The sequence below is a fragment of the Daphnia pulicaria genome, chromosome 1 (assembly GCF_021234035.1).
Source record: "Daphnia pulicaria isolate SC F1-1A chromosome 1, SC_F0-13Bv2, whole genome shotgun sequence".
Classification (NCBI taxonomy): Eukaryota; Metazoa; Arthropoda; class Branchiopoda; order Diplostraca; family Daphniidae; genus Daphnia; species Daphnia pulicaria.
In genome coordinates this window covers 24,982,852-25,004,379 of record NC_060913.1, presented here as the reverse complement: position 1 = coordinate 25,004,379, position 21,528 = coordinate 24,982,852, and the positions used below count along the sequence as shown (strand labels likewise).

The following is a 21,528-nucleotide window of genomic DNA, read 5'->3' as shown; positions in this document are numbered from 1 at the left end:
TGTTGCATATGTTCAACATACTGTGGCCAATTTTCATTTTCATTATCTTCGTCTGTAAGCCGAGCGTGTGGAAGATGCTCAAACTCAAATTCCCGCGGCTGAGTCCCTTCTTCTCGACCTGTGAAGAACTGGGGTCAAAGATAATCTGTTTGAAAAGCGAACATCAACCACTTGTTACTCATGAAGAAAAGCCATCTAACTCGAATAACAGTTATAACACGACCGGCATTAGTGGTAAGTTTACCCAAATTGGCTATCAACGCCATACCGAAACAACTGTCTGAAACAATCATGCGTCTAACTACCTGTACCTGTGATACACACAAAATTCCGGAATAACGATGAATATAATATGATTATCTATAAAAATGTTGTAGTGAAAAATGTATATATTGATTTGAAAACAACAAGTTTAATGCAATAAAAAATGGTAAAAGTTTTATCCTTTATAATTTTAAAATGAGCAGCAAAACATTTTGGCCCAAACAAAGGTTCCTATGAATAACTCTACCACATCGATGGGCCTGTTTTACTAGTATAAGGAATTTTTAAAAATGTAATCAAATTGAAAAAGGAAAGATGCGTCAAGTCAAGAACATCTTGTAAAGAAATTTGGCCGGGGGGAATCCAGCAGGGGAACTTTTCAGGTCAGAATCGATGCTGGACAAGCCCGTACGTACCACACGGTGCATCTTATTATTGGCCTTCAGCAGCTGATGCTAGAAAGTGTATAAAAACCCATTGTTTTCCGTTTTTCCATTTTTAAATTTGACATTTGTGCAACAGCAGTCATGGATATCAAACGCTTGGCGATCCAACTCTACCCGATGGAAATTCAAACATCATCACGCTCTGGTTACTACTTCCCGGGAGACGTAGTTTCCGGCATCGTTTCCATTTTTAACAAAAACATCAACATTAATGGTAGGCTATATAGGCCTACTGATTTAATTTAGTGTTTTTTTTATGGGAATTTAAATCAATCAATTAATTTTGACCTGTGTGTTTTTAATCAGGATTACATCTTGAGGTTGAGGGGCGGCTATCATTCTCCGCTGTTCAAGATGCAAATGCGTACAAGAAAACCAAATCCTTTATGTATTTAACTTTACCTTTGATTCGCGACTCTCCTGTAACCCAAGGTAAGAGCACTATTTTCTTTGATAGCCAAACATTTTATTGTGAATTTCATACAATTATGAATAATCTCAGATGTGGAAGATGGACTGAAATTCCCTTTTGAATTTATCCTTCCGCGCGATATTCCAAGTTCCTACGAAGGAAAATTTGGCAACATCCAGTACAGCATTAAAGCCGTCATCAAAGAACAAGATTCAGTCTTCAAGCTTGTTTCCACCGGGTTCACTGTCAAAGACGAAGTCACCCTTAATTCCCAAGACTATGTAAACTTTCAAAAATATCCAAAGAGCTTGCACGTTTTCAAATGATATAGTTCACTTATTGGAATTCGGATTTGATAGGTTCAAATGCGGCAGTCGATTTCAATCCCGCGATCTGGAATCATGGCGGATGTCTGGCTGGATAGAACGGGATATGTTCCCGGAGAGAAGATCAAATTCAACGCCATGATTGACAACAAGAGCGGTAAATATGTTCCAGGAACCACCGTTCAATTTATCCAGGTAACAAAAAAATGTTACGTCATTAAACCGAGTGAAATTATCTCTGTTATTTTTTGTCTAAACAGTACACCATGTTCAACGATGGGCAATTATTTCGTTCAGTTAAAGAAAAGAAAATTCTTTGGGAAACCAAAGGGCGACAAATCAGCGACAATGCAACTCAATTATGGGACAAGTTTCCCATTATCGTTCCTTGCGTTCCACCTTCAAGGATGCCGTTCGTCGACATAACCTACGTGATCAAGGTTTCATTATTATCTACACCTTTATTCAGTGACCAAAAAAAAAGTAAATTGCGACTATTTTGGCAATTTCAGTTGACCGTCCACCGGACCGGATTTTTAAATTTCAATTTGGTTGTACGCCAGAACATTGTGATTGCAAGTTATCACAGTCCATCATGTAGTGATATTGAAACATATTGAAACAGCTAAGCCAATTTAGTGACAATTCTTATGATTTAAATGCGTGATTATATATTTTTTGAACTGGAGTAATGAATTATGTAGTTGTAATAAAAGAGATGTAGTCAACCCGTTAATTGTTTCTCGTAAAATAAAATAATGCGGGAAATTTTAAACAAGATGTCTAATCTCGACAAGAAATTTAAAACAACAAGTTGTAGATAAAAAAGTATTTCAAATTTAAGTACGATCTCTGCTAGAAAATTCTACATTTCGTCAAACAAATAGCTTGAGCGAATTATCTTCTGGCCAACGGAAATAACAAAATAAGTCAATAATCGACGCTTTTTTTAGCCCGAGTAGGGGAGACCGGGGCTGTGTGGGACATGGGGCTACATGGGACATCGCAGTTTTGAGCATGTTCCCGTAATTTTTTTTAAATAATTTTTTTACTATATTTGAGTATTTACCATGCCCCATGTTGGGTAAAAAAATTATTTAAAAAAAATTACGGGAACATGCTCAAAACTGCGATGTCCCATGTAGCCCCATGTCCCACACAGCCCCGGTCTCCCCTACTAGCGCCTCCTCTATTCCTCCTTCATTATTATGAAAAGCTAGCTGCCGAAAAAGAGCGGTAACAATCAGTTCACTGTGCTGCTGCAGAAGATACAGTTGATGCTAAAGTTTTTGTAAGTAAGCTGAATTTCACGAATTCGTGATAAACTATTTGAATTGTTTATCATATCAAGGAAATGCCTCACTGTGTAGTTATTGGCTGCATAAATGGTCCCAAGAGAAAAATTGGGCTAGCTTCGCTGCAGAATAACGTTGTCGAAAAGAAAAGTAAAGTCTCATGTTTTGGCAAACCAAAGGATCCAAGTGTCTTGAGCATGTGGGAATACAACATTCCTAGAGAAAACGGAGCTGTTTTACCAAAGCGTTACTCTGTTTGTCATGAACACTTTGATGAATCTCAGATAATCAAAGATGATGTTACAATCATCAACGGGGAGGAATTTAAATTGCCAAGAATAAACTGGAGATTAAAAGCGGGGGCTTTCCCAACAATCTTCAAAGGTAATTAATCTATTAAGAAATTATATCAAACATCAGCCATAAAACATATTTGTTTTTTGTTTTTGTTTTTTAGGAACCCCTGAAGAGTTGCTATTGAAAAAGAATGGAAGAAAACCTCCTACTGTTCGATTACCTCTTGGAAAAAAACCCAACTATAAAACACACCATTCAGTTGCATTGAAGAAGGCACATACTGTGAAAAAAAAAGTATCAAGAGACAATGAGGTTGATCAATCTGTGGACACAAATCCTGCCGATTCATTGTTAATGGAAAAACAGCCAGAAGAACAAATTGTAGAAATTGATGAACTGGAACCACCAAACCAACATTTTTCTGCTGATGATGCATACCACATTCAATTACCTTCAAGTTATTGGTACGTCAGAAAAACTACTGCTGATAGCTGTAACTTTTTCGAAGTTGTGGTTAAAGATGTAACCGCAGTAATTGAAAAGAATGTCAACATTGATTTCAAAAACCACAAAGTTTCTGTAACCTTTCAATCCAGAAAAGTTCCTAATTTTGAGGGATCTTGTATTCCAAGTACTTCAAAGGGTATGGAAGCATTATTGCTTAGCATACACGAATCGAAAATGTGTCCTGGCATTATGCACAACCCTACAAAGCATCCACATCATACTGAAGTAGTTCGTAATGGAAATCTGATTTCTAACATTTGGAGAAATAACAGGTATGTTAATAAATGTCTCAATCATTATTTGCATCATTTAAAAAAATGCTTCATTAATAAATTTCATTAGCTGTAGGATTATGATGGCCACCAACGAAGAATCAAAGCAAGCCTGTCCCGGTTGTAAACTACTGGACATTTCTTTAAGGAAACAATTCAAACGCCAAAAAACTGTGAATACCTTACTGAATCACCGCTACATGAGTCTGAAACAACTGGCTAAGAAAGTGAGTCTTCAGAAAGGAAAAATGAATTGCAGTTTAAAAAAAGACTCGAGAAAAAACAACATTCAAATCAAAGTAGTGTGATATAAATGTAATTACTATTTCGTTTGCCGTTTATAATTTTTTTTTTTTAATTAGGAACTAAATTGAAGAATAAGGAACTTTGCGTTGAAATCGCATCCATTCAGAAAGATAACCTTCAATCTATACATTCTTGACGACCTTGATGATAAGGTATAATCCGTGACTTTGTGTACACAGAAGCGGTAAACCACTAACAAGATCAAAAATGAGCTTAAGTGCGGAAACTAATTTAAGAATTTCCCGCAAATTAATAATTGTTATGTTACTAAATAAAGACGAATAGATCAGCAGTTTCCGCACATCTAAGCTCATTGTTGAGCTTTTTAGTTTTTGTTTGACAATTTGCAGTTTAGGGGAATGTTGTCTGACAAGTGTGTACTAGCTGTAAGTTTTTTTATTAATGTGAATTCCGTTATTACAGGTGTCCAATTAGTGATGAAGCTTGGGTGGGATTAAGTGGCTGAAATGGTCTATGTCATCGGAAGGAGTCAACTGAGTTCGTTCGTTCATTTACATTAAGTTCCATAACATGTAAGTTCTTGCATTTCCATACTAAATTATCTTGTCAACTTTATGTGAACTTGGTTATACATGGGCCATTTCAAATAATAGTCATTAGTTTAAAAGTCATTTGAAAGTTTTCAATGTTCAGTCAAAGCGTTCCTTGACACTGTAATTTTGAATTGTGACCATTTTTAATCAATGATTATAAGAAAAATCATGTACCCATCCCACATATCAATGATATACTATTTTGTATATATTTCAAATGTAATCTAAACGTAAAAAAGGAAAAACTTAACGATCGTTATTGCGTAAAAAATTTTTTAAAAAGGGAAATCCTTTGTTGTTACTGAGTGACTCCAAAGTAAAGGGACCCCCCTAATTCCCTGAAAAACTATCCTTTCCCTCCTCTCCTTTTTGAGATCAAAGTTTACCCGTACGAAAAAAAACGGGGAAGGTTTTCCCTTGCTGACGTATATCAAACCAGGACCTAATCCCACTCGACAGGTTTTCATTTAAATTGGCTGACTTCATTTGGAGAGAGAAAGTAGGTTCAGCTGCGCATAAATTTTTGCACTTGAGAAAAAAAACTCATTTCTCTTGTAGTCGCCATCATCAACAGGCACTCAGTGTTAGTGCTTCGGAGTATGAACTTGAAACTCTAGAGCAGATTACATCATGGATTTCAATAACACGTTCGTCATCATCACTAGTTCTTCTGGACAATTCAACGTCGTGCCAGGTCAGTGCTGTTCTTCAACCCAACGTGTTTGAACTTTTCGTTTATAATCGTTGTTTGTTGTTGCCTTTATTATACAGCTCTTCCAACCAGAAGTCTCAACTATTTTCTCATCTGCCTGGCCTTTTTCATCTTCTGCCCACTGTTTTACATCTTGTGCCGATTCGTCAAACTTCTTTGTTTTCCTGGAAGCGTTCCGGCGGATGCAACGGCACTTTCGGCTGCGGAGTCGGATGAAAACTCGGACATTGGCGTTTACGTGATTGACATAGATTTGATCCAAGGTTACATTAGGAATTCAGAAACGAGCAGCGATCGCCAAAATCACTACTGCTTCGCTTCGGCCACGCCTCGCGAAACTCGTCGACTTTCACCGAGCCCAATTCCCAAAACCTGTCCGTCCTATGGCGAACTGTACGACTTGGATAGCCGTAAGTGTTTCACTTGAAATTGTATGTCCCGTGCCAATAACGTTTTACCCTCATTTCTTTCACGCTTTGTCCTTGACACAGCGCCCCCAACTTACGAGGAGTGGGAATCCAAGACTTTTTTAAATACGATTCCGCCAGCGACGGAATCAACTCCAGCCAGCAAAGCACCACCCCATTTTTCTCGTTTGCAATTCGAACAATTGTACAGAAATTTAATTTATTTTGCCTTTTACATGTTTTATAGGCTCAAACGTTTTGTATAAAAGTAATACATTTAGGCTATACTCTTATTCATTCGTATCGTATGTAATGATAATCGTAAGTATTAGACCTTACATTTTCTCCGCCCACCCAAAAGCAGGAAACAATCATCTGCTGGTGTATCTTCACGTCTTCGTGTGGTGCAACAGCGCGGGGAACTTTTGTTTCCCCCCCAAGAAATGGTTTTATGTTATCAGTTACATCTTCCCGCAGACAACCGATTTTTGCGGGACCATTGGACTCCCATCCTCGGGCATATTTGCACGCAAGAGAACTTCGACCTGTTAGTCGTCTTCGTGAGGTGAGCAAGCTTTGATATTATCCGACATGGAAGTAAAATTCAAAAAGTACTTAAAGTGGGAAACATTTTTTTAAATTTTAGGTAAGTCCTGCTGATGTCTCTCATTTAATTACAGACTTTAATATGTTTAATCATTTTCAAATTTGAAACTATTGTTGCAGTGATTTTTTCTAGTGTTCTTCTTTGTTTTTTCATACCCTTGAATATCCCATGGATCGTCATCTCCTCCAGCGCGGTGTTTATTTCCTTAGGCGTAACTTGCTTAGCTAAGGCTTGTGTTGATCGTGTTTTGGTGAAGCATCTTAAAACGGGGCAATTAGAAAACCAGTTCGCTTCTGAGATTAACGAGTCCGTTCCGAATGATGTCATACCGAAAGAAAATCAATCAACCTGTCCGTCTTACAACGAATTGTTCGAGCTTGATATGGGTAAGCACCTTTTTTTCTTTATCTCATCTTTTTATCTCATCTCAATTTTGACACATCTCCTGTCACAGAACCACCAAATTACGAAGAGTGCCAGGCCAAAAACGAAAGCAGTAACGCTGTCCCGGAGCAACCGCCACGTAAACAACGTGACCAGAGACAGAACGTCTATTTTGCCAAATTTTGGACAATTCTGGGTAATTCAGATGAAGCTTCGTCACCCGCTTTCGAGATAAAAGCCCCAGAAGAGTGCAACACCAACAACTGTAAGTTATTAACTATTTCCTTGAACTAACGGTCTTAATAAGTATCTTTCGTTTTCATTTTGTATCAGTACCTCCAATCTACGAAGAGTACCGGGCTAATGAAATTTCCATCGCTATTCCTGATGAGATGGCGATGAGAGAGACGGACGCCGACACTGCTGCTGTCCGTTCAGATGACACATACTCGGTCTTAATATTTCGTCTCGATATTTAAACCTCCACGTCCTACACCAAATTATATTGAGCTTGATAACCGTAAGCATTTTCCTTTTTTTTGCTTTTATACGTATTAAATGATTTAACTTTTGTAGTACGCAGAGCTTCCAACTTGTAGAAAGACACAATAACTTTAAGGAGAAATCCAATGTTTTCCGTATAAAAAGAATTTGGAAGCATATCCCTCCAAAGAACTCCAAGACCAAAGAAAGATGCACTTCAACTTTGAATATCCGGAACGTCGAGGATAAAAACGGCATGGATGGAAGAGACATTTGAAGTTCGGATTTTCCTTTCATTTTGGGCGCGGAATCGAAAACAACCCTAGAGCCCGTGGAGAGAATGCATTATAACTGTAAGATGACAAATGGGAGAGAAATAAAAAGATAAGGACACATGCGCCTTCAAAGTTATTGCGAAAGTGTCACGAAAACTGAAGTGGATCGTTCGTGTAATTGCTGGAAACTGCAACCTGTACTAACCTGTAATCGACGTTTCATTTTAGAAGTTAGAGATCCTGTACCCGCCTTCAAATTGCCTTCAGCACCCAAATGGTAACTATCTCAAGACTATTTCCATCTTTTAACTAAATTATCGTTGCTATGCTAAAGAGTTAACCGATTCTTTAGAAGTGTATGCAGTTATTTAAAAATGCGAACATTCGTTTTGACGTACGTGACATTCTTCTCCGTTCGTTATCTAGTCTCTTTTGTCGTTTGACAGCTGCATGAATTTAAAAAAAAAGCAACAGCAAAGACGCACCGATTGGTACGACCTTGGATTGAAAGTTTCCACGTAAAAAATTTCCCTGGGTTTTTCCGTCAAGTCTCGCCGTTCGTTTCTAGTAGAAGCTGTTCATCGCGCTGTTCAACCTACTTTTTTTTTACTGATTGAATGCTTATTATCTTTTCAACTTTCATATTAATGACTATTATTTTAAAAGATGTTAAAAGCTGTGTATGGGGGGGTAATAAGTGGGTCATCGAACTGCGAATTTATTTGCCTCGAAATTACACCGGATGGTGCAACAGAAAGGGGAATTTTTCCATCCCGAGTCCTAGTGTCCATTCATGTTGTAAGTACCTGCCAGTGCCAGGGCAAGTTTCACGGTAAGTTGCCCTCCGGCAATACCTGAAACCGTTTTCACTTTTAAGGCACATGAACGAGAGAAACTAAACTTTTTCTTCAGTCGCCGTCAAGCATCTTCATGAGCAGACCTGAAAGTGACGCTGATAGCAGCGGCGCTAAGTCGGCTAACAACATGGACTCGAGTTCGCCATTCAAAATCTTTCACATCACCAAGTTCGACGATCATTCGTCAAATCAGTTAAATGAAGGAAAAGGTTTGTGGCTGATTTCATTTCAAACATTGATGTGTATTGTTATTTTCTTATTCTATTCGTATTTTTAAATTACAGATGGAGAATATTCAAAGTTGATGACGGGCACTGCTGTCACTTGCCTTGTTCTTCTATTGGTCATTTGTATTTTCTTGCCCTACTGCTATCATAAATGCGCATGCAGAAATGCTGGACGTGCGGATGCCCCTTCGCCGTTACTTCCCAAAGCACTACGTCCATCCCAATATTTCCTTACCGCCCCAGTCCTAGTATTCCATGAAAACGACATGGAAGGATTTTGGAATTCAGACTATAACATCGAAAACGAATGTGCTCCAGTAGACTTCATCCCTGAGCCCGTTCAAGTTGCAATTTCAGAAACTTGCCCATCCTATCGCGAAGCCTTGGAGCTAAATAATCGTAAGCGCTTCCTTTTTTATTATTACAATTTTTATACACTGATGTAGAATATTCTAATTTGGTGCAGCTCCTCCGACGTACGAAGAATGCAAGAAGATTTTTTCTGCCGTTCCGGAAGTGATTCGAATCTCAACCGCAGTGACGGAAGCAATTTCAATGGACACGCCTGCTCATACGTAACAAAATGGAACGTCTGCCGTGATCGACGACGACTTACGGCATGCGTGTCATGCAGGGCCAGCCATAAATCAAACTTTATTTTGACGTAATAATCTCCCACTTTTGTTTTCACTCTTCCATCCAGCTATTGTTATTAAAATTTCTCTTCACTCCTACCTAGCTTTAGCATAACATTCTGCTAAGAATAAGGTAACTAGCAAAACATGCAGTGTTGCTGGGGAGGCCTTTCTGCTGTATTATATGCATTACATTTTTTTGTGTTATTTCCTATTTCATTCATTCCGTTTGAAGTTAAACTAGGTCACTAGAATTAAAACGACCGATAATTTAAAGAAATTCTTTTAGGCATTTGTCGTGATTACGGAAGCCTGTGGGTCGGTTTACAAATTCACACATCGTTTTTGTATTTATAATTGATGCTATGTTGGGATATGCAAATCTAACGTCTTATCACACAGGAAAACAACAAAACACGATGGATACACGGAAAAGGATACTGGGTATATGTTTTCAAGACTTATCAGAAGGAAACCAATGTTTGGCTAAATTTATTCAGGCCACAACAGGCCACAATTAAAAGCCGATATTCTGAACTGCTCCTTGGCGGGAACCAAACGCTCAATTGCAGTCTAGGATTACCACACTCCGATTACATAGCTAACGCATTAATTTTCCTTTTTTCAATAGGCTAGTAGCATTTAGATGCTTTCCGAATCAAAAGAAAAATTCTAAAATGGATTTCTTCCGTGGATGTTTGACTCTAATTGTCACGCCATTTTTGATCGCCACCTTATTCGTTTATTCAATTCTACCAAAAATGCGCAACATCCACGGTGTGAACGTTATGTGTTTTTTGGCTTCGATGATCTTCATGAACATCTCTTTTGCCTTACGCTTGCTCATTAAAATCATGCCACCCGGTGTTTGTACTATAATAGGTAAATTATTTCGATTTCACATTCCAATTTTGTTTTAAAAAAATTGAATATTTTTTTAATTACAATTTTCTCCTGCAGCTATTTCACATCATTTTGCCTACATCGCCACTTTTTCTTGGCTCAACGTCTTGTGCTTTGGAGTTTGGCGGATGTTTAGGTATTTTCCCCTCCCCGTTTCTTTTACGGTTTCCCTGTTCCTTCATGATCCTATATTGAGTTTTCCAAATAATTTATTAGTTTATTAGTTGTTGTAACTGCTGGTTTTGTCTCGCTTTATTCTAGTTCCATTAGACCACCGAAACACACACCCATCTGGAGCAAACCGTTTTTCTATTCCTCCCTTTACGGATGGGGTATTCCGTTGGTCATCGTGGTCGTCGGGCAAATCGTCCAGCACAGCGATGTGCCAGACTACATCATTAAACCGAGGCTTCCTTCAGGAATGTATTGCTGGTTTGATCGTAAGTTATGCGCACACATTTATATCATTCCTTTCTAAAGAAATCATTGAATTATAATACTAGATAAGTATAGAGGGTCAGTAATTGCGTATTTGTACGGACCTTTAATTGCCATGATCGGAGCCAACAATATCATGATTATTTGGGCTGGGATCAAATTTTGCCAGAGAAGCGTGGAATCGTCGCAAGTGACCAACGTTTCCCGTAAAAAACAAAGGTATTACTTGTTAATAACACATCAATTTTATTCTCACTACCAATCTAATCGTAATTGAGTCGCCCAAATTGCAGGTTTAAAGTCATCCTGATCTTTGTGTTGATGTGTCTACCGTGGTCAATAGACATGATTTTTTTCATGGCGGCTATCAGTTTTAATCGCCTGGTTGTGGGCATATTCAACGCATTGCTACCAATTTTCATTTTCATAATCTTAATCTGTAAGCCGAGCGTGTGGAAGATGCTCAAACTCAAATTCCCGCGTATGAGTCCCTTCTTCTCGACCTGTGAAAAACTGGGATCAAGAATAGTCTGTAAGAGAAGTAAACATCAACCACTCGTTACTGTTGAAGAAAACCCATCTAATTCGAATAACACGGCCGGAATTAATGATCAACATCATGCCAAAGCCGAATCGACGGTATAAAACAATCTTCTGTGAACTGTGATACACACAAAAATCCGATTAAAATAGTATAAGACATCATTAATTGCGTATTGCTTTTAATTTATTAATAGATTACTGCGCTATATTTTTCGTAAAATTAATATGTTCGTACTCGTAGGTAGTTTCTTGAAAGGCGAGGATAAAAAATGTTTTTTTTTTCTGTTACGTGTTACCTGACCTAACCTAACAAGGGTGCTATGAAGTTGTTTCACTCAACTATAGATGTCACTATTGTCATGTAAACAAATCCAAGCAGACGAAAGTCAGCACTCGGCAGTGCCCTGCAATGTGTTTGCAAAGTTTACACGTGGTTCAGGAAGTCATCAAGTCAAGTACAGAATAGTTTATCAAATTAAAACCACGATGTTAAAACCATATAAAAATAAGTAATTTGTGGTTCCTTTGTGATTGTGTGTACAACCTTTTTGTGGATACAAAGAATGTTGCATTATGATTGAATTCTTAACATTAAGCCTGGTATGTGCTGTTTCTTCAATAGCTTGTGTCTTCTTACTGGTCAATAATTGTATTTTGTAACCACATGCAAAACATATTATTGTATTCCATAGAGAGAAGTGATCTAAACCTTTGTTTTCCACCTATATTACTGTATTGTAAGAAGTTTTATGTTCGGGAATACTTGATGTAAAGAGTTATAAGTTAGTAACAATTGTTTCAGCAGCAAGCAAATATTTCCCTGTTAATATTGATGAGAAAAGAAAACACAAGTTTCATGAACAGACTTGAAAGTGACACTAAAAGTGACTAAGGCCGCTAACATGGACTGCAGTTTCACTATTAACAATAATATCTTTTACATTGTCACCAATGATCATTCGTCAAACCATGCAGCTAAACAAAGGTCTGTGACAGATTTGTAATAACATACCTATGATCACTTTACAACCGTTAAAAAAAGTTGTTACCAGTTGCCGATTTTACTTTTTACGTTTACAATATTTATATGTGTACTGTTTTCTTATTCTATTCGGATGTTATTTTATTACAGATGGATGATATTCAAAGTTAATGGCAGGTACTGCTGTCACTTACCTTATCCTTCTATTGGTCATTTGTATTTTCTTGCCCTACTGCTATCATAAATGCGCATGCACAAAAGCTGGATGTGCGGATGCCCCTTCGCCGTTACTTCCCAGAGCACCACATCCATCCCTGTACTTCCTTTCTGCCCCAGTCCTGGTATTCCAACAAAACGATATCGCAGGATATTGGAACTCAGAATATAACATCGCATTCGAATGTGCCCCGGTAGACTTCATCCCTGAGCCCGTTCAAGTTGCAATTGCAGAAACCTGCCCATCCTATCACGATGCATTGGAGCTAAATAATCGTAAGCGCTGCCTTTATTAATTACAATTTTCATACACTGATGTAGAATATTTATATTTGGACTTTGATATTTTATGCAGCTCCTCCAACGTACGAAGAATGCCAGCGCAAGGGATTTTTGCTGCTGTTCCGGAAGTGATTCGCCTCTCAACCGAAGCACCTAGCTTGACCAAAACATTCTGCTAATAAGAATAAGGTACAAGTAAAGCATGCAGTATTGCTTGAGGGTCGTTCTGCTGTAGCATATGCATTACATTTTCGTTGAGTTGTTTCCCATTTCATTCATTCCGTTTGAAATGAAATTAGGTCATTAGAATTAGAACGACCGATAATTTAACGAAATTCTTATAGGCATTCCGGAAGCCTGTGGGTGGGCGTAAAATCTAACACATCCTAAAATGACGCTCTGTTGGAATATCCAAATCAAACGTCTTATCAACCGGAAAACAACGAAATAGGACTACACGTGAAAGGGTATACTGGTATTTTTCAAGACTTATCAGAAGGAAACCAATGTTTGGCTATAAATAATAGAAAGGCCGCTATTCTGAACTACTCATTGGCGGGCACCAACCGCTCAGTTCCGGCCTAAGACACCACACTCCCATAGCTATGTACGCCTTAATAATTTTTTTTTTTTAAATTTCCATAGTCTCAAATAGTAGCGCTTATAGATGTTTACCGGGACAAAGTGGAAAGTCTAAGATGGAGTTTCTCCTTGGATGTTTTACTCTCTTTGCTTCGTTATTTTTGATCGCAACTTTGATCGTTTATTCTCTTCTAGAAAAAATACGAAATATCCACGGTGTGATTGTTATGTGTTTTTTGGCCTCCCTTACCGTCATGAACATCTCCTGCTCCATTCGTCGCTTGTTCATTGGAGTCCCGTCGACCGGTCTTTGCCTTACGATTGGTAAATCCTTTCGATTTCATTAATCAATGCTAACAACAGAAAATATGTTTTTAAATGATTTTTCCACTTTTTTTCCTCCAGCAATTTTACAGCATTTTTCTTTTATCGCCACTTATTCTTGGCTCAACGTCGTGTGCTTTGGAGTTTGGCGGATGTTTCGGTATAAATCTATAATTCTTTTTTTTACTGAGTTTTTTCAACTAAATAGTTTTGTCTCGCTTTATTCAAGTACCGTCTCACTGCCTACTCATAAACCCATCTGGGGCAAACAGTTTTTCTATTCTTCCGTTTACGGATGGGGTATTCCGTTGGTCATCGTGGTCGTCGGGCAAATCGTCCAAAACTGTGATGTGCCAGACTACATCATCAAACCAGGACTGGCTTCAAAAATGTATTGCTGGTTTGATCGTAAGTTAAACACACACTTCTTCATTTCCCTCTAAACTAGAACTATATAACTTCTTCTTGATCTTTTTATTTCTCTCTAAACAAATCGTTAATCTATATAACTTCTTTATTACACTAGGTGAGGATAGAGAACCAAAAAATGTGTATTTGTACGGCCCTATAGTTGCCATGGTCGGAGCAAATTATATCATGATTATTTGGGCTGCGATCAAATTTTGCCAGAGAAGTGTCGAATCGTCGCAAGTGACCAACGTTTCCCGTAATAAACAAAGGTATTACTTGATAGCATGTAAATTGTATTCTCAGTTACAATCTAATCGTAAATGTGCGCATATATAATTGCAGGTTTAAAGTGATCCTGAGTCTCTTTTTGTTAATGTGTATGCCCTGGTCAGTAGGCGTAATTGTTTGCGTGGCGGGTAACAATATCGACTACGAGATTTTGAGAACATTCAACATACTGTGGCCAATTTTCATTTTCATCATCTTCGTTTGTAAGCCGAGCGTGTGGAAGATGCTCAAATTGAAATTCCCGTGGATTAGTCCCTTCCTCTCGACTTGTGAAAAATTGGGGTCAAAGATAATCTGTATGAAAAGCAAACATCAACCACTCGTTACTGTTACAAGGAACGAATTGAACTCGATTAACATGGCTGGCATTAGTGGTAAGTTTACCCAAATTGGCTATCAACGCCATACCGAATCGACGGTCTGAAACAAACATGCGTCTAACTACCTCCACCTGTGATATACACAAAAAATTCCGTAATAACGATGAATATATAATACGATTATCTATGAGAATGCTGTTGTGAAAAGTGGATATTGATTTGAAAACAACAAGTTTAATGCAATAACTAATGGAAAAGTTTTATCCTTAATCATTTTATAATGAGCAACACATTTCGGCCCCCGGTTTAAAAGAACAATTTTTTCCTCCAGCTATTTCACAGCATTTTGTTTATATCGCCACTCTTATTCTTGGCTCAACGTCGTGTGATGCGGAGTTTGGCGGATGTTTAGGTATAAATCTTCCTGTACTACTTACCCGTACTAATCAAAGGTATTACTTGTTAACACGTCAATTTCATTCTCAGTTAAAATCTAATCGTAAATGTGCGCATATAATTGCAGGTTTAAAGTGATCCTAGTTCTCTTTGTGTTGATGTGTCTGCCGTGGTCAATAGGCATGATTTGTTTCATGGCGGGTATCAGTTTTAATCGCCTGGTTACGGGCATATTCAACACATTATGTTACCACATTTGATTTTCATAATCTTAATCTGTAATAAGCCGAGCGTGTGGAAGATATGCTCAAATTCAAATTCCCGCGTATGAGTCCGAATCGACGGTCTAAAACAATCTTCTGTGAACTGTGAAACACAATTCCGATTGAAATGGAATAAGTCTTATTCTATATTATTTTATCGCATATAGCTTTCGATTAGATTATTATACGCTACTTTCGTAAAATTAGGCGAGGATACAAATGTCTTTGCTGTCACCTGTCTATCTTGGTTAGCAAACATAGGTGCTTTGAAGTTGTTTCACTCAAACATAGATGTCACTCTTGTTATGTAAACAAATCCAACCAAACGAAGTCGGCCAGTGCCCTGCAATGTGTTTGCAATGTTTATTCACTTGTTATTACAGGAAGTCAAGTACAGATAAGTTTAACGAATTCAAACTATACAAAAGTAAGCAATTTGTGGTTTCTTTGTGATTTTGTTAAAATCTTTTTGTTGACACAAAGAATATGTTGCATTATAAATCCTTCACACAAAATGACAAAAGCCCAATTATTAGAATTATGTGTTTTTTGTTCAACAGCTTTTACGTTTCAATTTCAATCGACACGCCTTCTCCTACGTAGCATGATGTAATACGTAATTGTTATTAACATCTCTTTGCTCCTAGCTTGACCATAACATTCTGCAAGTAATAATAAGGTAACAAGCTAAACATGCAGTATTGCTGGAGGGTCGTTCTACTGTATTAAAAGTATTAATGCATTACCTAATTTTCATTTTGTTATTTCCCATTTCACTCATTCCGTTTGAAATTAAACAGGTCACAAGAATTAGAACAGCCGATAATTTAACAAATTCTTAGGCAATGTTGTGATTATGGAAGCCTGTGGGTCGGCTTACAAACTAACATATCCTGTGACGCTCTGCTGGGATATCCAAATCAAACGTCTTATCAACAGAAAATCAACAAAATACGTCTAGGCTTATACCGGGTATGCTTTCGAGACTTGTCAGAAGGAAACCAAAGTTTGGCGCCACAATCAAATGATTATATTCTGAATTACTCCTTGGCGCGCACAAACCGCTCAATTGCGGTATAGGACAACACATTCCAATAGCTATGTACGCCTTAATAAATTTTTTGATTTCCAGTCTCATATAGTAGTGCTCATAGCTGTTTACCAGAACAAGGTGGAAATTCTAAGATGGAGTTTCTCATTGGATGTTTGACTCTCTTTGCTACGTTATTTTTGATCGCAACTTTGACCGTTTATTTTATTCTAGAAAAAATACGAAATATCCACGGTGTTAACGTTATGTGTTTTTTGGCCTCCCTGACCGTCATGAACATCTGCTGCTCTATTCGCTTGGGAGATAAAGAGCGGGAGGGGTGAATCGTCACACTCGTTAAAGTCCTTGATATGCCGACCGGTCTTTGCCCTACGATTGGTAAATCCTTTCGATTTCATTAATCAATTCTTACAACAGAAAATATGTTTTTAAATGACAATTTTTTTTCCTTTAGCAATTTCACTGCATTTTTCCTTTCTCGCCACTTACTCTTGGCTCAACGTCGTGTGCTTTGGAGTTTGGCGGATTTTTAGGTACAAATCTATATAACTTCTGTTTCACAGCGCTGTTGATTTAATTGCAGTTGTGAGTTTTTACAACTAAATAGTTTTGTCTCACTTTTTCCAGTTCCATTAGACCACCGAAACACACATCCGACTTGGGTAAACCGTTTTTCTGTTCTTCCGTTTACGGATGGGGTATTCCGTTGGTCATCGTGGTCGTCGGACAAATCCTCACCACACTGCGATGTGCCAGATTACATCATTCAACCGGGATTTGCATCCTACTGTTGGTTTGATCGTAAGTTACACAAATCTTTTTATTTCCTTCTCAACAAATCGTTGATCTGTATAACTTCTTAATTACACTAGCACAGGAAAGAGAGCCATTAATTGCGTATTTGTACGGACCTTTAATTGCCATGATTGGAGCAAACTATATCATGATTATCTGGGGTGGTATTAAGTTTTGCCAAAGAAGTGTCGAATCGTCGCAGGTGACCAATGTTTCCCGTAAAAAACAAAGGTATTACTTGTTAGCATGGCAATTTCATTCTCACTTTCTCAGTTACAATCTAATCGTAAACTTGCACATAAATTGCAGGTTTAAAGTGATCCTGAGTCTCTTTTTGCTAATGTGTATGCCCTGGTCAGTAGGCGTAATTGTTTTCATGGCGGTTAACAGTTTGAACTACAAGATTATGAGAATATTCAATATACTGTGGCCAATTTTCATTTTTATCATCTTCGTCTGTAAGCCGAGCGTGTGGAAGCTGCTCAAACTCAAATTCCCGTGGATTAGTCCCTTCCCTTCCTCTCGACTTGTGAAAAACTCGGGTCAAAGATAATCTGTTTGAAAAGCGAACATCAACCACTCGTTACTGATGAAGAAAAACCATCTAACTCGAAGATCACGGCCGGCATTAGCGGTAAGTTTACCCAATTTGGCTATCAACGCCATACCGAATGGACGGTCTGAAACAAACATGCTTCTAACTACCTGTACCTGCCTGTACCTGTACAAACAATTTCGGGAAAACGATTAATATAATATTATAATAGATTATCTATGGAAATTTTGTTGTGAAAAATGGATAATTATTTAAAAGAACAAGTTTGATGCAACAGACAATGGTCAAAGCGGTAAAAGAAGTTTTATCCTTAATAATCATTCAACACATTTTGGGCTTTTGGCCTTAAATGCTGTCGTGTCGAGAAGCAAATTTCCTTCGCTGGGTGGCTCTTTCTCTGCAGCTAGGCTAGCTATGGGAGGGGAAATTCCCCTAGCAGTTGATATTGTTTTAATTTTGAAACGTCCAGTGAGAATATTTCGCCAAATTCCAATTTTCCCGGTATTTTCCTTAAGATTTGTACGGTACGAGTTGGTATGAGTATTCAACATTACCCGATCGACGATCGCTTTTAATTTTAAAAGATTTACTGTTCAATGAGATCAACATTTCCCGAAATGAGAACTTCTTAAACTTTTAATTCCAACCAATTTTTGGATCTTGGTTTCTTTAACCCTTTCTTCTTTTCGAAAGCTCAGATACGACTTCCGTTTAGAATTCTTTCAAAAAACATAGGAACTTTGGCCCAGTTTGAATTCGTTTGTTAAACTCTTATCTGTTATCGTTGTTGAAACAGAATAGACATATAAATTACATAACGGCAATGAAAAGACAACAAGCAAATAAATTTTATTTTATGAATTTTATTTATCTGTACAGTCATGCAATATGACGCTTTGAAAAAAAAAGAAAAAGAAAAGAAAAAAAAAATTAAAAAAAAATGCAAATTTTCCAAAACTGAAATTAAGCCAATCCTCTTCAAATCCAACCCCAAATTACTCCCCCCCCCTCCAAAGCAAGACTCAACCCCGACGAAGAGGTGTTATTTTTCGCCGTGAGTTCAAAACTGACCTGAGGTCCTGCTGAACTCCCTCGACTTTTTCTTTTCGCTTTAAATCCAAAAGGGACCTGAGATCTCCACCCTCCCCAGCAGTCACGTTCGGTTTGGACCCAATTCCCGTCAATTCCACGATCCGGCCGTGGTCGGACGAGTTCACGACCAATAAGTTCTTCAAACGGTTTCCGCGATCGGGTTGACGGGTCTGGTGTCCTTTTCGGTTGCTGCCAGTTGGTAAGGTCTTGAATCGGTTGGTGTTCCGGACGGACAGGTGCTGATTCGGTTCGGGATTAGTAGCGATGCGACGTTGGCGATTGTTCGTTTTGTCTCGTGGCAAGTTACGCCCAATCTCCTCGACGTCTTCATCAACTTCCATTCCGTTACCTTTCAAGAGGGGACTGACACCTTCGTCCACTTTCGGGAGTTTGTTGGATCTTTTGAGACGAATCTTCTCTCCAACATTACGCAGCCCAACAACATTTAACTCGGCGGATGTTTTGACCAAACGAATTCGTTGGGGTCTGCGGTGTCGAACATCTTCATCCTCGTACTCACAGGTGCGCTTTCGCTTCTCAGAATCAGACAAAGAAAGACATTGAAAGAGAAAACAGAGATCTGCCATTTTCAAATTTTAGTTTTGCAAACTGAAATTACTTTGTTTCAAACGGTCTTTCCTTTTATTTGCCTTGGCACTGCAGCCGTTGTTGGCAAAATGAATTTCCTCTCATTTTTCAAGTTTTATTAATTTAATTTCGATTTGAATAATTTTAAATCATAATATAATTAAAGTTTATATTTTTACCAATCTATTTCAACAATAATCAAGTCAATAAGTTTTTTAAAGATATTATATTTTAAATAAAAACGACTCCGCTGTGACGTTAAGGGGCGTGGCCTATTTTAAATGGCGACAGTGTTTGTTGTGTCTTCAGCTTTTTACGTCTTACGTGTCGTCTTTGTGTGTCTTTTTCAACTTTTTTCAATCGTTAATAGATTCAAAATGGTAAGAAAGCTTTTTTTTTAGTAAGTCAGTGTTTTGTATATGCAAGTAGACGAAATGAACCAAGATGAGTTTAGTAGCAAACAAAAGGTTTTCATTAGCATTTTGTGTAGCCTGTTAAGCCTATGTGAGACTAAAATGGATTTTACTTAATTGGAGAAGCGAACAATATTCAAATCATTGTCATCAAAACATTTTGTAGGCTATTGTTTAATAATTGGTAGTTGTCTAGTTGATTAGATTCACTGATTTCCTAACATAACTTCTTTGTCGTGGTCTCATTTTTGAAACTGATGAAACCTCGTCATTCATCATTCACTAAGCTAAAGCATTGAAATACTAGCTTAATATATTCTACTAAGAATTATTTTCTGGTTTGCCAAACAACATGAACATGGATTTATTTTACAATATTCGAAAGTCTGCTATTCTAATTTGTAAACAAATATGACTTATTTAGGAGGAGCTGATGGAAGAAGCTGAAAGAGAACTTGACGAACTTGAACACCTTCATGAGGAACCAGGAAAAAGCAGCAAGAGTGATGAGAAGGATTCGTGGTCGTCGTACGTATCGCACATTTGTTGCGCGAGTTAACCATTTTCCACCAAGTGTTGCAGTTATATGGCGTAGACCCAACGCTTATCGCCCAAGCTTTCCGCCAGGTATTGCCTTCGTGCATATTTGTAGGTTACATACATTTCTTCATTCAATACTTAACTTTTCTCCTTATTTGCCAGGTGTTCTATTACATTTGTGCGTGCGCATTAAACAACCTCCTACTGCGTAAAGAAATGTGTCACTGGTCGAAAGGCATTCAGATTCGGTACACATCTCCCATCTTGAAAAATGGCTGCGTGACCAGGATATTCATGGACAGGACACTATGAGTGCTTGTATTGTAGATACCCTGCAGCCTATTATCCAAGCCGCATGGTTGTTACATTTGTTACAAGCTAGAGAATCCGACGATGACGTCAGGCATATTTGCACCATGTGTTCCCGATTAACCAGCGCTCAGATCATCATGATTCTGAATCTGCACACGCCAGCTGATGAATTGGAAGATCGAATTCCCATTTCTTTTATCCGCAAAGTGCAATAAGAATTGGAAAAACGAATCGACCCGCAGTCACAGAGCAAATTGCTAATGGATACCAAACACGCATTTACGGTGCGTTTCCCGTACAGTCCATCATCAATCAATTTAGAAGACATAGACATTCCGACCGTAGTAAATCTACCAATGTTGAAGAAGGTTTAAGATCATTTCTTCCTCCCCATGCAGATGTGTTATGTTCTTATCGAAGCATTCCGTTGGTGTGTGTTAAGTATTGAGGAACGAAATGTGTTTGGCTGCAAACGTCTCGAAGCTAACTGCGGCCATTTGTTCTATGTAAAATAAGAAGAAATGAGTTATCATTGATACTAAGTACAGTTTAATAAGAAAAGAACAATGAATTGATCTGCCAAATATTTCTGTTAGTGACCTGCTTTGGACTCACGATATTTGCGAAAACAGAGAACTATATATTTTTACTTACAAACGTTATGTTTGATGCTTTTAGGATATGCCTGCAGCTATGGAACAAGGTCGATTTTAATGTTTTTTTCATTCCCATGTTCATTCATAATACTCGAGTGCTCGCACAACGGATCGCTATTAAAACTCCTCTGCTTGTGTGATCACTGTGATGAATCTGATTTGAATGTGACATGGCATTCTTTTTCAGCTTTTTGTCTTTCACGTTTCTTTGCAGTTTTAGGTGAATTTTAAGATTTTTGTAATATTTTGATTTCAGAATAAATATCGTAAATCTTCTCTTCGTTGTTCGTAGCTCTTATAATGCCTCTTGG

At 37.9% G+C, this 21,528-nt stretch overlaps 4 protein-coding genes and 1 long non-coding RNA gene across 15 annotated transcripts in view; 4 read left to right on the top strand and 1 right to left on the bottom strand.

Annotated features, from left to right (window-relative positions):
• The window catches only part of LOC124316898 (28S ribosomal protein S35, mitochondrial-like), a 148,002-nt gene that overhangs the window by 121,616 nt on the left and 4,858 nt on the right, over positions 1-21,528 (bottom strand). The gene's annotated exons all lie outside the window — the stretch shown is intronic.
• On the top strand, positions 802-2,104 carry LOC124316221 (arrestin domain-containing protein 17-like). The gene is made up of 6 exons (XM_046782034.1): positions 802-924; positions 1,017-1,142; positions 1,213-1,403; positions 1,482-1,643; positions 1,709-1,888; positions 1,961-2,104. Exons 1-6 carry the CDS (start codon positions 828-830, stop codon positions 2,066-2,068), a joined length of 864 nt encoding a protein of 287 aa, XP_046637990.1. The 5' UTR covers positions 802-827; the 3' UTR covers positions 2,069-2,104.
• LOC124315675 lies at positions 2,673-9,473 on the top strand. 7 transcript variants are annotated; one of them, XM_046781511.1, is made up of 18 exons: positions 2,673-3,127; positions 3,201-3,819; positions 3,890-4,118; positions 4,182-4,277; positions 4,549-4,658; positions 4,963-5,178; positions 5,238-5,373; positions 5,451-5,801; positions 5,883-6,066; positions 6,160-6,444; positions 6,525-6,791; positions 6,860-7,054; positions 7,123-7,309; positions 7,366-7,824; positions 8,214-8,379; positions 8,460-8,613; positions 8,689-9,030; positions 9,098-9,473. In XM_046781511.1, the coding sequence occupies exons 1-4, from the start codon at positions 2,803-2,805 to the stop codon at positions 4,191-4,193; spliced, it is 1,185 nt and encodes a 394-aa protein (XP_046637467.1). In that variant the 5' UTR covers positions 2,673-2,802; the 3' UTR covers positions 4,194-4,277; positions 4,549-4,658; positions 4,963-5,178; positions 5,238-5,373; positions 5,451-5,801; positions 5,883-6,066; positions 6,160-6,444; positions 6,525-6,791; positions 6,860-7,054; positions 7,123-7,309; positions 7,366-7,824; positions 8,214-8,379; positions 8,460-8,613; positions 8,689-9,030; positions 9,098-9,473. The 7 variants fall into 7 exon arrangements, with proteins under 7 accessions (XP_046637467.1, XP_046637466.1, XP_046637459.1 ...); XM_046781510.1 differs by having other exon boundaries at positions 5,883-6,444; positions 7,366-7,625; positions 7,776-7,824; XM_046781503.1 differs by having other exon boundaries at positions 5,054-5,178; positions 5,883-6,444.
• On the top strand, positions 13,263-17,831 carry LOC124315976 (G-protein coupled receptor Mth2-like). Its single transcript, XM_046781715.1, has 11 exons — positions 13,263-13,536; positions 13,618-13,696; positions 13,766-13,944; positions 14,063-14,216; positions 14,290-15,007; positions 15,079-15,945; positions 16,015-16,643; positions 16,720-16,798; positions 16,893-17,066; positions 17,138-17,291; positions 17,370-17,831. Exons 1-5 carry the CDS (start codon positions 13,329-13,331, stop codon positions 14,657-14,659), a joined length of 990 nt encoding a protein of 329 aa, XP_046637671.1. The 5' UTR covers positions 13,263-13,328; the 3' UTR covers positions 14,660-15,007; positions 15,079-15,945; positions 16,015-16,643; positions 16,720-16,798; positions 16,893-17,066; positions 17,138-17,291; positions 17,370-17,831.
• LOC124319556 lies at positions 19,621-21,493 on the top strand. Of its 2 annotated transcripts, none has more exons than XR_006913267.1 (3): positions 19,621-19,676; positions 20,134-20,336; positions 20,412-21,493. It is a non-coding gene; the product is annotated as an uncharacterized LOC124319556 (long non-coding RNA). The 2 variants fall into 2 exon arrangements; XR_006913261.1 differs by lacking the exon at positions 19,621-19,676 and adding an exon at positions 19,742-19,871.